Source organism: Rhea pennata, chromosome 14 (assembly GCF_028389875.1).
Source record: "Rhea pennata isolate bPtePen1 chromosome 14, bPtePen1.pri, whole genome shotgun sequence".
In the NCBI taxonomy this organism is placed as follows: Eukaryota; Metazoa; Chordata; class Aves; order Rheiformes; family Rheidae; genus Rhea; species Rhea pennata.
The window spans coordinates 13,547,992-13,566,193 of NC_084676.1; the positions used below are offsets into that span (position 1 = coordinate 13,547,992).

Consider the following 18,202-nt stretch of genomic DNA (forward strand, 5'->3'; position numbering starts at 1 on the left):
AACACAAGACACAGCAAATCTTACACTTAACAAAAGGTTAAAAATTTAAATACTCTCAGACTTTAGTGCAAGGCAAGCAAATACCACAGGTCCAAGTAGGTGCTCAGCCCACCCATGGGGCCTGGCTCAGAACGAGTACGAGGCAGCAGCGCGTGCACACGCACAAGCGTGCACACATGCACGCGCACACACACACACGCACACACACAGAACAGACCAGTTATTGCTAGGGACACAGCTAGGACCAAGTGTGCACAGGACCAGACAAGCAGAACGGACGGATGGGAGAGCAGGATCAAGCAACGCTGCTCCCCAGAGACATGGGGGGCTCCAGCGCAGGCTCAGGCCCCTCTCCCTTCTGCACAGCCCTACAGCACAGGAGCTGTGCCACCAGCGGCCCCGGGGGCCACACGCTGGAGGACTCCCCTCAGGATGGGCACTAAGCTAAGCTGGTGCAGCAGCTGGGCTGGTCCCAGCCTAGCTCACTCTTGGGTAATGGCAGAGACCATGGTCCCAGCAGGGGACATTTCCTTTACCACAGCTTTGCCCCCCAAGAGTGGGGACTCTTACGTGTCCGAGGTCTGACTGTGTGCCCGCTGCACGGATGCACTTGAGCCACTGTATGGCAGCCACCACCAACAGGCTGGGCTCAGGGGCTGCCTGTGCCCACCAGCTTCCCACAACAAGCACAGATGGCTGGTCCAGAGCTGGTGGGACTGTGCTGGGGACCTCCTGCACCATGCAGGGCATCAGATCAACCTTTCAGACCCAGCAGCAGTTACCTTCTGCTGTGGGAGCAGCTACATCCTGCTGTTCTGTGGGCAGCTTGCCAACGGCCTGAAGACAGGGCCAGGATCAGCTCCCAGGAGCTAGCTGGCAGCATGTGCAAGACAAGGCAGGAGGAAGCAGGCTCCAGCAGACAGGGAAGCAGGCTGAAGCAGTGACGCTCTGCTGCCAGGATGCGATGATAGACGCTTTGGCACAGCAGTTTCCTGTGCCTCAAAGCTGAGCAATGGACTCCTCTGGAGCCAGGGACGCCTCAGCATGGCCAGAAAGGTCCAGGAAAGATGCTTTAGACACCTGAAGGCACAGAAGGCCTCTGCCCAGGACTCCCTGGTATAAAGCTGGGACTGTCACTCCCCCCATAGGAGGACATTTGTGCCTGTGACAGGGTGGGGGCAGTGCAGGCCCCCACCTATAGATTAAAAACCAACATGTGATATGTACAGACCAATGTATATAAATATACACCAAACCTGCAGTGCCACTTCAGCACCGTGGAATGTGTCAACAGAGCTGCTCCAGCCTGGCCTCTGCCCACGTCAGCACCATCCCTCCCTCCCACCCCTAGCCCAAGAGGGGAGCAGCAGCCAGCAGGCAGCAGCACAATCCCAAGTGGCAGATTCAGGAGCATCCATGTCTGTCTTAGGGATGATGACTTCCCAACAGTTAGAAGCTCCTTGGCCTGAGGCAGACGGTATGTGCTGCTGCCAGCCCTGAAGCCATCCTCACAGTCTTCAAATATAGATGTGCAAAGCTGTAAACAAATCCACGTTGTGGGGCCACTGCTACCTTGTCCTGCAGGCTGGCCTGTTGTTCTGTGGGGCACCCGGAGAGGCAAGAGGGTCCCAGGGGCTGGAGAACAAGCTGTGCTCTACAGCCGGGTGGGCTCTTCCTCACTGTCGCTGCAGTTTCCACAACAGTCCTGAAGTCAGAAGGGCAACGAGAGGGAAGAGGGAGAGAGGAGCACAGCAAGCAGAGGGTGAGCATGGTCACACAATCCAGCCTACAGCTGCTTTCTGGCAGGGAAGGGCCAAGCTCCCCAGGCTGTGTGCAGGAGAGCTACACAGAGCCATCGAGCTAGAGGGGACCCCAAGTCTGCAGAGGAACAGCGCAGCTGCATTTTGGAGATCGGCTCCTGGCAGACATACACGTGAGCACACAGCTGACTAGCTCAGAAGCTGGGGGGAAGATGGGTTCCCCAGACTATAGCCTCCCCAGGGCACAGCTCAGTACCAGCAGATATAATCTGCCTTAGGCAGGGCTCATCAGGCCAGAAAGGCAACTGAAGCCCTCTTGCTGGAGTCAGGGCACAAGGCAGTGACAAACCCTTTACAGTTTCTCAACCCTTCTGTGTGTCCTGGATACCTGAACAAGGGAGGAAAGACAACCCTGAGCTTCCTGTGGCCCCCTGGGAGCAGAGCTCCCAGCAGTGGCAATGTGGGGGCAGCTTCGGCTCAGGCTGGGGGCAAGGCTCCCCTGCAGCGGGGAAGGCAGCAAGAGCAGGGAAGCAGGATTAGTGGCTCAGGGGGCAGTTAGAACACAAGCAGCACGTGCTGTGCTGGGGAAAGGGGTTAGGCACTGAAGGACAACTCCTCTCTCCCAGATCTTGCCATGTCCACGGGCCACCAGGTATTTCCCTGAGCAGAGCAGCCAGGAGGGAGACTGCTCACCTCTGGAAAGAGAAAACATGTGGCAAATCACAGCTCAGCCCCTGCTACAGGCAGTCCATCTTTGGGCAGGTTCTGCCTGCCTAGGGAAGAGCAGAGAGCAGGGTACCCCAGTCCACAGCTGGCTCCAGCTAGGTCAGGACATAAGGCTCCCACAAACCAGTGAAGCACAACTTGCAGCTAGGCAGAGAAGGAGGAGTCAGAACTGGGTGGTTGAAAGTGGGTCCAGAACAGGCCAGCGCCAACCATGCTCAAGTCCCACAGCTGCAAGCAGCTGTTGAAGGACAACAGCCCAGATTTCGCCAGTCCTGGAAAGGCAAAGGCTGTTCTGGCCCAGAGGAGACACGCAGGCAAGAAAACCAGTAGCAGTGCTCAAGATATTCCCATTTTCCTCATTCCTCAAAAGCACTGCTCCAGAAGTACTACGCCTCATCCAGATCTGACAGAACTGCTCCAGAGAGCCTACAAGCCCCATACCAAGAGCAAGGTCTTCCTCAGGGAAGGACGCATTTGTGTAGGAAGGGAGAGGACTTGCCATTTTAGTGCCTTCAGCAACATCCCTTCACCTGTATGACTGCTGCATGTTTTAGCTGGGACACCTGGTCCTAGACCTCTCGTGTGCAGCAAGGGAGTGCCAGCCAGGTGAGGGCTGGCTCCCTGCAGCAGGCCTACCTCATCGGCAGGACACAGCAGGGGTACAGAGAAGGCAGTGGAGCTCCCTACAGCCTTGCACAGGTCCCCTGAGAGCTCTGGGGTCAGGCTACATGGCACAGGGAGATGCTGTGCCTGCTGCTCCCTTGTGCCCATCTCCCTGCCAGATCGGCCTGGCACCGGTGGGCAGCAAGATCAGTGCTGCTACAGGGCTTGCTGTGGAGGAAATGGTGGGCTAACACTTACCTGTCTGCTGAAGAAACGCTGAAGTAAGCCCTTTTTGGGCTGCGGAGAAGGCTGCCCTTTCCAATCCAGGTCCGGAGGCACTGTGCCATCTGTGCTAAAGACATTCAGCTCCTTAAAACACTCTGTCTCAATCATCTGGAAAAGGGAAAAGATGGCTGCAGCAGCTGCCAGACACTTGCTTGCCAAGCCCAGCATCGAGAGCCCGGCAGAGTGCAAGAGCAACAAGGACAGCACAGAGCCTGCACCCTGCAGGACTGCTCAGCCAGCGTGGTGAGCACAAGAAGGAGTGAAGACCTGCCCTGCGAAAAGGGGCTCCCCATCACATCAGTCCCCACCTACCTCGTTCTGCCAAGGAATGGGCACACTTCCCGTAGCAAACTTCTGGTAGAAGTCATTGTCTGTGGGCTCCAGCTCAACGCCCTTCACCGTGGAGAACTGCTCGATGTCCAGAACATCCTTGCAGTAGATGGCCTGGGGCTGAAGAACACAAACACTTCCCTAATGCCATGTTCCACAGTGATGGCAACCCACTCCAACAATTGTGGCTCCTGGCCAAGCCAGGGCCAACTCTCCCTGCAGTCCAGAGCTTGCAACCCTATTCTGCCAGTCTGGAAGAATTGGCCAGATCCACTTGAAACCAGCATCCTTCCTGCCAGCAGCCAGAGCAGTAGCTCCAGAAACAATCCTGCACAGGAGGGCAGGGGGAGGAACCCCTCTCTTCAGGTGAGCCACCCCAGGACTTCTGCTTCCCTTGACAGCATCAATGACTGAAGAGGCTGGGATGTGGACCACTCTTCCTGGACAGGCACTTACATCCGGTTTGAAGGGGGGTTCCAGCATGCCTGCTTCCAACCTCCGGAAGTTGAGGTGCTTGAAGAGAGGGTGCTCCTTCACTTCCCTGGCCCCAGCTCCTCGGCACCCCAGGCGCTCCAGAGGGTCTTTGCACAAAAGCTGCAACACAAAGGGAATCAGCACTGCAGGCAGGGTCATCTGCAGGAGGAGCAGCCTAGAGGTCAACTTGGCTCTTGTGGTACGTCTCTAAGGACAGCATGAGCTCACTAGCCAGCCAGAACCATGAGGAATTAGGGCACCCTGAGCCTTCCAGTGCTGTCTTATCAGAGCCAGAGCAAGGGAATCTGGCTGCCACCAACACCTCCACGGTGAGCAGCCCTGACACTTGGCTACTATGTGCAAAGGGGTGGTGGGTGCAAAAGGACAGGGATGCCCACTCGTACCATGGTACAGAGGGAGCGGGCGCAGGGTGAGAACTTCTCTGAGTACTCCTCCTGCACATCCTTCACCAACCGCTCCACCTCCTCCCGCTTGATCTTCTTCTTGCGCTGCTGGAAGGGGGACTGTCCCTCGATCATCTCGTACACCAGGCAACCCAGAGCCCACCAGTCTGGGCTGAATGTGTAGCGTTCATTCTTCACTACCTCTGGAGCTGCATAGGAACAGGGGAGAAGGGCATGTGAGGGCAGGGAGAGCATGTGTGCAGTCAGAGCACACTTTCTGACTATACCGAGGCCACTCACCCATGTAGCCAACTGTCCCCACCCGGCCCTTGATTGTTTGGCCCTCTGGCACGTGTACAGCTAGCCCCAAATCCGAAATACGGATGTGACCTGCACAAAGGAAAGGACAAGTAATCAGGACAGGGCCAGGAACACAGGGCAACTCTGGTTCAAGCACAGGAAGGGAGAAAGACCCAGGCCCAGACTGTCTCTTCACCCTGCACTTACCATGGTCATCTAGCAATATGTTCTCTGGCTTCAGGTCCCTAAGGAGGAAGAGACTCAATTAGCAAGAAGCCTGTTGTCAAATCAAGGACACAGGAAGCAGCAACATATCAAAGTCACAGGTAAGCAGCAGAGGGGTGTAAGGCCCCTGCCCCAGGCACACAGATAACCTCCTCCCAGGGTTAGCCTTGCAAACTCCCCCCTCCTAGGCACAGGGGCAGGTCATGACAGTGACATAACACTCCAGGAGAAGGAAGCGGTGAGTGCACTGCTGCTTCCTTCTTTGCTGGGGGACTTTCTGGCTCTGCGTCCAGTCACACTATCCCGAACACTGTACCACACAGCTCAATGAGTATAGTCAGCTTGTTCATCCTCCTGCTCAGCTCCCAGCCTGAGTATACCACAGCAGCTTACCCTCTTTTGTTCTCGTGTCAGTGCTGTCTGTAGAGTTAAGCACCCAAGTGAGCACTCTGAGGCATTCACAGCATGATCACATCCTGTTCTTGGTGCTCATTTACCAGTATAAGAAGCCAAGCTCTCCTGTCTCTCCCATGAGATCAGCTTTCCATTCCTGGTCTCTACTCACCCAGCTCTGTGCTGGTTTCAAGTCTGAACTTATTTTCTTGAGCAGACAGACCCATCTGGGCTGATAAGAGCTGCAGGAACCCTCTCGTTTCTGCAGCTGGTACAAGGCCTCCCAGCAGGGGACAGGCAGCACACACCTGTACACTATCCTCTCCTGGTGCAAGTCCTCGAGGCCGCAGCAGATTTCGGCAGCATAGAATGCTGCCCGGGGCTCCTCAAAGCCAGCCTCTCCCATGTGGTAGATATGGAACTTGAGGTCCCCTCCATTCATGAGGGTCAGCACTAGGCAGAGAGCATCTTTAGTTTCATATGCATAGGCTAAGCTCACCTGCAATTCAGGGCAGAAAGGCTGTTAGAAGACACAGCTGCAAAGGGGAGGTGCCCACATTCTGACGGGCACCTTGTCACCCCAGAAGCCAGTCACAGCAGGATGGAGGTGCCTAAAATCCCCCATCCCCTACCAGACACAGTGGGGCTGACGATAGCGCCTTTGACAGCAGAGGGGGAACAGTTCAAATGCAGGGAGGACCCGGAAGTGCCCAGCAGCCCCTGCACACCCCCAGCTTTCCTTAGATGGGGAGGATGCTGCTCTTCTGAGTCAAAGCTGCTCCCCTCTGGGGGCAAGCAGCGCCCAACGGCAATCCCAGGGCAGCATCTGATGACTCCTCCATAATGGGAGGTGTCAGACTGTCCACGTCACAGCGCAGTCCTGCCTATGGGAGCCCTGCAACCTGCCTACTGGAGCATTTAGGTCACCTTGTGGAGGCAACAGGAGGTCCTGCCAGATCCCAGCCTCATGGGAGGGAAGTGAAGTTCAGCAGCCACCAAGACCCCATCTCTTGAGCAGGGCCTACTCCTGCCTCTTCACACAGGGTGAGGAGCACAGAGGTGCTGGGCTGGCTGATTGCAGGAGAAATCAACCACCGCAGCCCCACAGTGCAAAGTGAGAGCAACTCCTATGTACTTACTACAAACCTACTGTTCACTTTTTCCAGGATCTGCTTTTCATTCAGGGCCATGGCCTCTCCCTTCCGCTTTTTGATCCGTTTCTTCTCCAGCTTCTTGCAGGCATACATCTTCCCTGTGGCACGCACTTGGCAGGCACAAACCTGGAGGAGGGACAAGGCTCAGCACCCTCCCACTGCCGCATGCAGGGCTAGGGTCTATGTCCTGCTCTCAGAAAGAGGCATAGGAAGGCAAATATGCCCTTGTCATAACTTCACTCTGAACAGATCCATTAGCAAACACCCAGGAAGTGCCTGGGAAGACAAGAGGCCACTCCAGAAACAGAAAGAAGCCTGAAAGAATGACAGTTTTCTGAATTGCCGTTTTCCCTGCCAAGATACTACAGACCTGACCTACCCAGGCACTAGTGTGCACCCCAAAGCACATGCTACCCACCAACCACCTCCCAAACATCCTGTGTCTGACAAGACGGGATCTCCTACCCATCAGAGGGGAGCTAACAGATAATGCAATGCCCAGAGTGCAGTGAGGATTACACAGAGCCCAGGAGAATATTCCAGTGAAATACCCCCAGCCCAACCAGCCACAGCACCTGCCTCCAACCTGGGTCGGCAGGCTCAGGCCCCCACCTCCAAGTGGGCAAAGGCAGCTGCCAAGTGGCCTGAATGCAGAGGAAATGCTGCTCACTCACCTCTCCAAAGCCACCCTTGCCCAGCACACGGTACTGGCGGAAAGTGTTTTTGGTCACTGGCTGCCTGTGAGGCAAAGGAAACTGGAGTGAGATGCGAACATTGGAGGAAGACAGCAAGGGCTGAAGCCCTAACCACCCCCATGCCCTGGTCTGAGGGACTGTGGCTCACCCCAGAACCTCTGCTTGAACAGATCTCACTCCCCTGCAAGGCAGGCAAGTTGGGTAGTTAGAAAAGATTGTTTGTGCCAGAAAAGGGCCCTGAAGGAGAGCAAGAGCAGGCAAAGGCCACACCTTGAGTTCCAGCTAGGACACAGCACAGGAAGGAGCTGTAGAGACCCCTCAAGGGAGCCACTGAGCTGCAGGGTTCAGGTCTCTCAGGGGTGCCAGGGAACATTACCGTTCCAGCCATTTCCACTGTAGGAAGCGGTTGAAGTACAAGCTGTCGAGGTAGTCAGCAAAGGGAGCCACGCTCAGGTAATCGTGGATAAGCCTAGGAGAGAGCAGAGAGAAAGCAAGGCTGCTCAGAGCTGTTTCCAGCCACAGAACAGGCCAATGGTCCGAGCAAAGAGGAGGTAAGTAGCCCCAACAAGAGCCTGATCACCTTGCCATCCCCTCACCCAGCCTGGTGCTGCACTGAATCACCCACATATCCTGCAAAGCCCTGGCCCAGAAAGCCCACCCTCTGCGCTAGCACACAGAAGCCTGGATGCAAAGAGAAGGGGTGCTGGAGGAACCTCAGTGACAAAAACAGCACCCTGGGACTGGGCTGGCATTGCTAATTATGGCCTCTGCATCAGCCCTGGCTGCGGGACAAAGGGGACGATGAGGCTCTTTGCAATTGCCCCTCTGCTTGCATTGCAAATGCACATGCAAGGCTGTAATCAGCTGCTTCAAGCTGCTAGCAATATTCAGCACAGGGCGCTGAGCTGTTCAGTTTCAGATGAATATCCGGCACAAAAGGCCACAGGAGATCTTGCTAGAGAGAGCTGACTGCCTTCGAGACCAGTGCCAGGGCTGCCCAGCAGAGTAAAGAGCCTCAGACACAGCGTCTAGACTGGAGACATGCATCAAGAAGAAGCGGATGGGTCCTTCCCCTTTCAGAGCTTGCCAAGAGAAGGCAGGGCCCAGCCGGGAGACTTTGCATTCAGACAGTGACACTAGTTACCACACACAGAGCTAACGTTCCCCAGAAGAATGCAGCAAATCCATTGCCACAGCCCTGCACCTGATTAGGCAATGTGCTCAAGCTACTGCTCAGAGAGGGGTGGGGGCTGTAAGCCGGTTTGCCTAACAGCTTCCTCTTCACACCCAGATCCAAGACCTCAGTTAGTGTTTCTGCAATGAGTCCAAGGAACAGAGGTGACCTCAGATTCCTGCAGCAACAGCTACCATAACCTAGTCACAACTAGGCTACATCCCTAGCCACATCTGTGGACAGTGGGAGAGGACAGCTGGCACTTGGACTGCACCAACCAGCACTGCCTTACGGGTGACTATGAGACCCAGACCCAGCACCTGAAAGAGCACAGCCAGATGCTGAGGCTGGCCAAAATGAGGTCTTCCCAAATGGCAACTCAGACCCATGGCAGATTGTGAAGAGGGACAAAGGTTTCTGCTGCAACACGTGGCATCCAGAGCCCACAGGAGCTCCCTGAATCTGGGCTGGCCAAACTTGCGTGGATTGCCACAAACTGCTAGCCTGAAACTCCCCAGGCTGCAGCCTGAGCAGTCTCAGCCTTAGCACCAGCCCTCACTACCCTGAGGAAGGGACAATGATGGATGAGGTGAGTTAGCTGCAGGGCTGTCACCAGACCATGGTGCAACCTGTGGGCAGGCCTCAGCCCTCCAACTTACTTAGTGGATTCTTTGAAGAGCTCCTTGGAAGGTTCCTGCTCCAGCCTCTCACAACAGGCACTCACCAACTGAGAGGGGACTTCAGGCACATGGTCCTCGCTCTGGGGACAAAAGGATGAAGTCAGACACAGGGAGCAGAGCCTGAGGGCCCAGCCAAGAAAGAGGAACCCATAGGTGAGCACAGCACAGTCACTTGCGGGGTGACAGGAGGCACTGTACTCATCACTCTGCCCAACATATTCACTGAAGCAGGACATGGGTAATGACAACTGTTGGCTTTCCAACTGTTTTCCTGCAGTTGCAAGCAGCAAATAGTCCTCTCACTCACCTTTGGCTTCAAATGCTTTTCAATCAGGTGTTGCCCACATTCCTTGCGCTTCTCATCTGGAGCCACTTCGTACCCTGCCTGCATAGAGCAAACACTGTCAGAAGCAGGCCCAGTCAGTAATCAAGCCTTGCTACCAGGCAACAGCTGCACAGCAGCAACACCCTGCCCAAGGTACCAAGATCCTGTGCTTTCCTGGATAACCAGATCTCCAGCAAACAGCTCCCTAAGCAAAGGCCCAGCCCTATCCTGGAGAAACTGCAGCTCACAGGTTCTTCCTTCAGGAAAACTCTACAGGTTTTAAAGTACCTGGCAACAGCTCCGATGCCCAGGGCCCAGCAGTCTGTGCCCAGAACACCAAGAACATCCCTACCTCCCCGAGAGAGAAGCCCGACAGGCTTTGCTCTTACCACAGCATCCAGGAACTTGACGCAGCGTGACAGCTCAGGCCGTGTCTCGCAGAACTGCCGAAAGAGCATGCGCCCGATGGGCTGCTTCTCACACAGGCTGTGGTAGTCCCGCTCTGCAAATGCGGAGGAGAAGATCATGCACTGCCAGTTCCAAAGTAGCAGCCGCAGCCCACCGCCCTGGCCACAGGCAGCTGTGGAGAGGCTCGTGACTAGTCAGCTGGCTGCTCACACAAGCCCTGGCAGCCTGAGACTCCCAGGACAGCAAAATACACCCAACAGGGACAAGAGGCTGGCACGACTGAGCTTTTTTGTCACTTCATGGAAGAGTTTTCTTCCTTGAAAGAAGTTTTAACAGCTTTTCTGTACAGTTTCCCCTTTTTGTTTCTAGGAAGACATCTTGGTATCTCCTGCTCAGCTGGAAACCCTATTCTCAATCCTCTACTCACAGAGATGAAATGACTGTTACTGACATACAACTTTACTTTGGGACAAGAGAAACACATCAAGTTTGTTCCGAGGCAGATCTCCCAGGCAAGAGTTGCTCTGATGGCTCCTACAAAGCTCTCAAATTTACCAAGGTCCTGCTGGAAACAGTACCGAAATGGAGAGCAGTATTTCCACAGCATTTCCTGCTAATGCTGCACACAGCAGTTAGACCACCTATGCTTCACTGGAGAACTGCCTTTTTATATGTCAGCTCCTACTGCCCTCCGGAGCTGTTTCCTCTGATGATTCCTCATGCCCTTCTCCCCAGGGTCCTCTACATTCTGGCATGCCAGGCCCAAACATCTTTGACTATCTAGAGCATTTCCAGTTCAATGAAAGGTTAATCATCTATTATTTCTCCAGCCTCTCTTTAAAATGTTTTTTTTTCCTTAATATTAGTAGGCCTTCTTCCCCTTCCAGGTCACCAGTAAAATATCAGCTGGTCTTGAGCCAGAGCAGATTTGTATCACAGTCATTGCCATGGAGAGTTGCAGGCTGTCTGGAATATGGATGTACAGCCATTCCTTTGCTCTTAGGGACTCTTCCATGCTCCCCGTAAGTGTGACACAGCAGGACACTTACTCTGCTACCCAAACCAAATCCCAGAGAAGTCTGTCTCATCCGTCTGTAAAGATCCCAGTGCTGGGGCTCTTACCTGCTTCCTCTCCCTCTCCTGCCAAATTACATCAGAGCTCCCTGTGCTGTTAGAAAGCTCTTCTTGAAATCTGACCTCTGTCTTCCCTGCTGCAGCATCGATCCAGTGCCTAGTGCCCTTATCACCACTCATCTGTGCTTCATCCTGCCCCGGGCCCTGCCCCGGGCCCTTCGCTCTCTCCAGCTCTGGGTACTGCAGGCCTTCCCCGCCCTGCACAGCAGTTTCTCCCAAGGAAGCTGTGGCTTCCTGGCGGCTGTACAAGAGCAGAGACGGCTTGGCTTGCGGTGGGGGAGGGGGCCACCGTATAGCTCTGCCCGGGCTGTTTCCTTGTCTACAGGGAAAGGAGTTCCGTTTAGCTGGGGAAGACCAGGGTTTGCAGCCAGCAAGATCAGAAGTTTTCAGTTGCCCTTGCAGCTGCTCAGGCACACACGAGGTTGCTCTCTGTGGTCAGAGCACGCAAAGCAGGCCGCTAGCTCCACCATGCTGGTGATCCTGCCAAACTTCTGGAATAGCAAGTAAATGTCTTTCTAGAAGGCTGTGAAGCAAAACAAAGACAGCAAAGGGTGACAAATGCATGAGGAATGGGGCCGTCTCTCCCATGGGGAACCGAGACAGGCAGCCACCACAGGGGCAGAAGCAAGTCTCTTGTGCCTCCTCAAGGGGAAGTTGGGGCACAGGCTGTGACAGCCAAAGGCTGGGAGGCTTTTGCCTCCCAAAGCAACACAACAGCACTGTCCTGGACACTGGGACAACAAAGATAGACAGAGCACCAGCACTCACCACTGGCAAACGGGCAGCATAACAAAGATGAACTTCAGTGCTGGAAAACATATCAAGACACCCACAGGAAGGGCAGCTGCACTCAGATGAGAGGCCTCAGCGGAAGGAAAGCTCTGCTGAAGGCACACAACAGTCAGAAAAGAAGAAAGAGGTTGGGATGGCCAAGATGTGAACTACAAGGAAAGCCCATGCCAGAAATGCATTCAGGGTCAGGACTTGCTCCAGAGATGCAGTTTTCAGCAAAACCAGGGCTAGAGTATCCGATTTGCTACACTCAGCTTTAAAGCTCACCCAAGACTGCTGGTGAATGGCATACACTGGGCAGCAAACCTGGACTACTGCAAGCTTGGAGGTACACTGTAGATGATGGAAGTGGAGTTAGTCCAACTGCTATAGCCCAGTGTGCCCTGAAATGGAGCCAGATCCTCCTCCTTGGGGCTACCAGGTTCTTGGACAGAGTAGAATTGGGGCTGTAGCTGCAGAAACCTCCCAGACTGAACCAGCTCAGTGACACCTGCTCTGAAGCAAGGCTAACCAGTGTGCCACCACTCTAGCTGGCAGCTGAATCCAGACTGACAGCTTAAAGAAGCTTTCCCTTTCCCCAAAAGATGTCACAGGTTTATTGCACAGCTTTCCTGCTCCCCAGTGCTCCCTGTTCAAGAACCAAAGCCATGTCTCAACACAATTTTGCATGATATCAGGACCAAGCCTGCTGCACAAACAACATTAAAACCATGAACAGTACAAAGTGCAATACTAAAATGACATATCAAGCCCTGCCCGACTGCACAATTCTCATCTGTGCTGTACAGCAAGAATACAGTTTTGCCTGGAGTAAAGCTGCTACATTACTGTTAGAAGCTAAGGTTTATAGTCCAGGACTGAGTCCCAGCCAGAGAGTCCAAAGGACAGAGAGCAGAACCTCTGTTATTAATGCAAAGGCACCCCTGAGCTATGCTCCAAAGCTCCGTAACACTGAGCAGGTCTGCTTCCACAGAGAAAGGTGCTTATCTCTAGTGAAACCCACCGCAGTCTAGAAGGCTTGTGAATACATCAACAGGTACTGTCCAGCTTAGCACCATGCAGCTGTGATTTACACGTCCATCCTTTCTTCCCCGCACCCCTGACTGCGTGAGCCTGGGTGGGCTTTGGCCAGTGCGTGCCCCTTTACACGTTCTTGACCTCTGCATGACTCAGTCGCATTTAAGTGCATCCAGATTTGGGAGCAGAAGGCATGAACAGCCCCATCAGCTGCACGTGCTCATCGAAACGCACCACTCCACAGCACAGCCAGGGCATTGCTCAGCTCCCACCAAAAGGCATGTCTCACCAAGAGTTTGTCGAAGATCCTCACAGAGGCTGATATGGGGGAACTGCAGCATCTGACGCCATTTCTTACTCTTGCCCTTCCGGTTTCCACCACCACCTGCAAAAGATACAAAATTGGTATTATGAGTTATGAATGAAGGAGATGCAATTATAGTCCAATCTCACAGCACTAGGAGCCAAGAGAGGTGACACCCTTCTGGCCATTTACACAAGCAAGTTCAGGCAGCAGGAAAACACGACACAGGTCGTAGGTATCACTGCCTTCTGGCTGACAGAACAAGTACCAGAGCATCAGCCTGACTGCTGGAGGAAATAGATGGACTAACTATTCTGGCTCTCCAAAGGCAGCACAAAGTCATGATCAGTAATGCTTCATTTCAGTTACTTATATTTAAGATGGGAAAATCAAGGCACAGAGGCAGGAGTGCCTAAAGCCACAGGTTATTCTATGTTCTAATCACCTTTCGAAACCAAGCCTTGCTCAGTGTGAAACTCTTCTCTGAGTTTTCTGCTGTAGTTAAGATGTTCATGCCACCTACTCATTCCAGACTGATTGCTTACTTTAGGGAGGAGCTCTTAAAGAACATGAAGCTGGGAGACAGGAATTCCTGCCCTAATCCCTGCTCCACAGACAACTCACTGCATTGCCTGGGGCTCATCACAGGTTTCCCACCTGTGAAGTGGTGACACTCCCACCTCTCTCCAGAGATAAGCTAGCCTCAGAAAAGCAAGATCCAAGAGCCAGATATCATTCTGGCTTCAGTTGGAGTAAATGCCCACTGCTGTAGGACAGGGTGGGAAAGCTTCTAGATAGATGGAAAAATTTACATTACAGCAAGCACTAAGTACTAAAATACTTGTATGCCTGATTGCTGAGATCAGCAAACCTCCAGGGATTTTCTTCCCTCCTGCTCAGTCCCAACAAACAACTATCAAGTGCACTGAACAACTCGGCTGAGTTGGGCCAAAGGCATGGCTTTCTGAAATCAGGGAGTGTTGAACATCATTATCAGCTCTTGGGAAACAGTTTTATAACACGTTCCTCCACTTCATACACAAGACTGCCCCTAACCCAGGACAGTCCCTGCAGCCGCTCTCCTGGCATCCTGCACCCACCACCACATGAAGCCTTGGACAGGCCTGTGGGACAGGGCCATCACAGCCAGCCTTTCTGCAGCACGGGCCTCACGTCTGACCTGGTACACTCTGGGTAGCGCTATTACATCTGCCCCACACCAGCAGCTGGGCTGCATGATTGTACAAACTCAGGAAGGAAGTGACTCAAGGGTAAGCAGGGGTGGAAGAAACCAGCACCACCGACACCTTCTTGTCAGCAACAGCTTGCAGCAACAAAACAGATAGGGACAATTAGTAAGTGAAGACACAGGAGGACAAGCCATCCCCATCCCCATGAGCATTTAAGGAAAGGCAGTTAGGCCCTACAACACACTGAGGAGGATCTGCACCTTGCAGCTCCTTGACTTGTTTGCTTTGAGAGGAGGCTCTAGTGCTCTTCAGCAAAGTTCTCCCCCACCCTCCAGGTGGGGCATCAAACAGCCGAGCAGGGAACTTGCATCCTGTGCCGGCTGCTGCCTGTGCTGGTGCTGCCTGCAAACCTCTGTCCCCGCTTTGGGGACAGGGCAGACTCCACCCAGGGCAGTCTCCACCCAAAGCTCCCACAGTGAGTTTCAGGTGATATCTCCAAACTTGTCTATTCTCCCTCCTGCAGAGGCTACAGGGCAAGGGAGACAAAAGGGGATGGATCTTTCACCTTCCTTGGTCCAGATCATCCTAAGCTCCTAGAACAGTTTAAAGGAAATGTAGAGCCTGGTCATCTTACAGCAACAGCTAAAGACTGCTATTAGCAGCCTCCTCAGCAGGTCCAGGGCAACCTCTGCCCTGCACTCCCAAACCAGACCAGAAGGCTTCCAAAAAGACTGGGCTGGAGCACAGCATGTGTTGCTTCTGGACCTGGCCAGCAAAGCAGCCCTGCCCTGTTGTGCAGGATGCTGCAGCTCACCTCAGAGGCCGGCACAGCCAGGCAGCCATAGGTGGGAGAGCTGTGGAAAGGCAGCACAGCTGCTCCCTGCTCTTACAAGATACAAACTGCCTGGTACATGGGAGAACAACTGGTAGATCTCCCATCTGTGGCACTGGCACGCACTGCCCGCTCTGCCCTGGCACCCCTATTGCGTACGTTCAATGCAAGCATGGGAGTGGATCACACCTGACCGCAGGCAAAGTGACCATTATCTACAAAGGCAGAGAGGCGCTGGAGGAACGCGGAAATAAGGCAGCAGTCATCCAACTCCCCTCTCTGCTCCGCTAACCAAACCCCGCTTTGCGGAAGGCACCAAACAACAGAAGCCAGTGTCCTGGTCCCTCCGTGTGAAGCAGCGTCTCAGGCCTAGAAGTCATAACTGCCGCTGTTTGGTTCTCTCTGAATTTACTTTCATCTAAACCATAATGGCAAGTATTAGATTCCCCGCTTACAGACACACCGATTCTGCGGTCACCGTGTCTGAAGTACCTATGCTAAGCCTGATTTTCAAGTAGTTCAAAAATGTTTCTGTCTGTGTAAATTTAATTTCAGTCCTCTTTGCTTCCACAAATCTAATCTTCGAAGCCCTCTAACTAAATTTTAGTGGGCTCTTCAGGCTCAAAAATTACTTGGTTTACCCAGCTGCACAAAATGGGCTAGGCAGTTCTACTCCGCGACAGGAGAGACCATACCTCCCGCTCACGTTATGTGACCTAACGAACCCCCCGATGCCTGGCTGAAGTTAGATCTTCTCCTCAAAAGACCGGGCTCCTGTGTGATAAAAGACTTCCCAGTTCTCCTGGTACGCTGTCCTGAGGCTTCCTCGCGCCGCTGTCACCCACGTACCTTCCAGACAACCCTCCCGCTGCCTCCTACCTCACCGCAGGGCCCGGCACCAGCAGGAGCCTTGGGGGCCGCCAGCGAAGCTCGCGCGCCGGGCGGGCGCGGGGCCCGGCGGGCGCGGAGGCGGCGGAGGCCGGGGCACGCGGCTGCCCGCGGTCGGGACCAGCCTCCGGTGGGACGGCGCAGGCAGAGCGCGGTCCATCAGCCCCAAAGCAGCTTCTCCACCCGGGACTCCCCGAGCTGCTCTCTCCCTCCGGAGCAAGGGGCGCCGCTGAGCCGGGCTGCCCGGCAGCCGCCTCGCATCCCTCTCGCCTCGGCCGCGGGCCGGCGGCGCAGGGCAGCGCGGGCTGCCCGGCGCGGAGCAGCAGCTGCGCCAGGGCACCGGCTCCGGGGCTGCCGCGGCCAGAGCCGCCCCCCCACCCTCCCGTGCCCGCAGCACCGCCGTGAGCCGCGCCGCGGCCCTCCCGGCAGGCACTGCGGACACGCGGTACCGGGCCCGGCGCCCCGGCGGCTCTCGGGGGCGGCCTGCCGGTAGGCGCCCCCCGGGCCGCGGCGGGACTCGTCGTGCAGCGGGGCCGCCGCCGCCTCCCTGCGGGCCCCGGCGCGCCGCGGGGGCGGCCCGGCGCCGCCGCTCACCTTCGCGGGCCTTGAGGAGGACGGTGTTGGCGACGATGTTCTCCAGCTCCATGGGCCCGGGCGGCGCCGCCGCCTGCCGCCGCCGCCGCCGCCGCCGCCCCCCCGCGCCCGCCAATGGCCGCCCCCGCTCCTCCCGCGCCGCGCTCGCATTGGCCCAGCCCCCTCCCCCAGGAAGCCCCGCCCCCTCCGCTTGGCCGCTGGCCTCCCGTTGGCCCGCGGCGGGCGGAGGCGTGGGGGGGCGGGGGCAGAGAGGGCGAGCGGCGCGCGTCATTTGGCGGCCATTGGCGAAGCGCTGTCTGGGGAAGGAGAAGGCGCGTGCTGATTGGAGAGAGAAATGTCAGTCAGAGAGCGTAGCCACAGCTCCGGAAAACGATTGGGCAAGTCTCAACGGCGCCCACCGCAAATGCGGCCCCGCCTGCTGCCGCATCTGATTGGGTTGGGAGCTGCCACTCCGTGCAGAACGGCACCGTGATAGGGGGATTTCGTAAGGGGCGTGACCGAGCGGCTCTATATAAAGGGGTTCCGGGGGCCGGCGGTGGCAGTGCAGCGCGGTGGGTGGGAGCGGCGCTAGGGGCGGCTGCTCTGCGCGGGCCGGGCGTTGTTCCCGTCTTTCTCCCTGCTTGTTACCTACCGCTCTGCGGACGGCCGGGGCGGGGGGGGGTTGGGGTTTCCTCACTGTGATCCCGGCGTCACCTCCCCAGCGCCCTTAGGGTCGGGGCTGTGGGTGTTGCGCTGCCAGCCTCCTCCCCCGGGGTGAATCGGAGGGGTTGGCTCTGCATCGTTCTGGTATTTGAGCTCCTTTAGGGCTCTTGAGTGAGTACTACTGCTCCTGGAGGTTTGTTCCTTCTACTGATTTGCTCTAAAAGCCTTTTCTATTGGTACTTCAATTAGAAGCAGCTTCATCCCATTGAAAGGAAAGCTGCAGTGTAGGAGCCTCTTCATGTCTATTTTACTCACAGTGTTGCAAATACGTCATTTAACTTTTCTGCAGAGCTTTGTCTTCCTTGAGCCCTCCTACTCTGCTGCGATGGTCTGTCAGCCCTGCGGATTATCTGGCTGGCTCCCTGCTCCCAATGTGCTTGCAACTGTTCCCATTTACGCTACCATGCCTTCAGCAAGTTGTGCCTGCCCTGCAGTGATCTCGCATCTGCCCCATCCTCTGATTTCCTACTGCGGCTGTGACCTCCACCTCCGAACAACACTGAGGTCTTCATTGCTCTGGTGTACGTGCACGTGCAGCTCTTCTGGCAGCAGCAGGCTGCCTCAGCTCCCTCTGCCCAGCTGTGAAGTTTAGGCAGTGTCCACGGGCTGTCTATGCCTCCTGGCAGCTGGGGCACCAAGCAGGGCATAGTGGGTGCTACCCACTGGGTCTACCCAGTGGGTGTCTCAGTGCAAAGCTGCTGGTGGGGGCTGATCCAGGCTGCCTCTGCACTGAGCATCACTTAGCCATGGCCTTGCTAGCAAGCTGGAAGGAAAAGGTTCATGTTCTCAGGTCTGTTAAGCTTGTAATAACCC

At 55.5% G+C, this 18,202-nt stretch overlaps 1 protein-coding gene across 4 annotated transcripts; it reads right to left on the reverse strand.

The window, feature by feature from the left end:
• Positions 1-1,351: 1,351 nt before the first annotated feature.
• Positions 1,352-16,765, reverse strand: GRK6 (G protein-coupled receptor kinase 6). 4 transcript variants are annotated; one of them, XM_062587132.1, is made up of 16 exons: positions 16,688-16,765; positions 13,169-13,264; positions 9,918-10,030; positions 9,511-9,588; positions 9,183-9,283; positions 7,726-7,818; positions 7,329-7,392; positions 6,640-6,780; positions 5,809-5,999; positions 5,090-5,127; positions 4,883-4,972; positions 4,583-4,791; positions 4,161-4,298; positions 3,687-3,824; positions 3,348-3,482; positions 1,352-1,705 (listed from the first exon to the last, which is right to left on the reverse strand). In XM_062587132.1, exons 1-16 carry the CDS (start codon positions 16,737-16,739, stop codon positions 1,655-1,657), a joined length of 1,728 nt encoding a protein of 575 aa, XP_062443116.1. In that variant the 5' UTR covers positions 16,740-16,765; the 3' UTR covers positions 1,352-1,654. The 4 variants fall into 4 exon arrangements, with proteins under 4 accessions (XP_062443116.1, XP_062443117.1, XP_062443115.1 ...); XM_062587133.1 differs by having other exon boundaries at positions 1,628-2,455; XM_062587131.1 differs by lacking the exon at positions 1,352-1,705 and adding an exon at positions 2,479-2,630 and having other exon boundaries at positions 5,809-5,953; positions 6,651-6,780.
• Between the last annotated feature and the right edge of the window lie 1,437 nt (positions 16,766-18,202).

What these genes read in the sequence shown, in the direction of transcription:
- GRK6 (XM_062587130.1), bottom strand. Translation starts at nt 16,739, where the DNA reads ATGGAGCTGGAGAACATCGTCGCCAACACCGTCCTCCTCAAGGCCCGC. An exon ending in GGATCTTCGACAAACTCTTG is followed by an intron (nt 10,031 to 13,168) that starts GTGAGACATGCC and finishes CCGCATTTGCAG; the next exon opens with AGCGGGACTACCACAGCCTG. An exon ending in GCAAGGGTGGCTTTGGAGAG is followed by an intron (nt 6,781 to 7,328) that starts GTGAGTGAGCAG and finishes TCCCTCCTCCAG; the next exon opens with GTTTGTGCCTGCCAAGTGCG.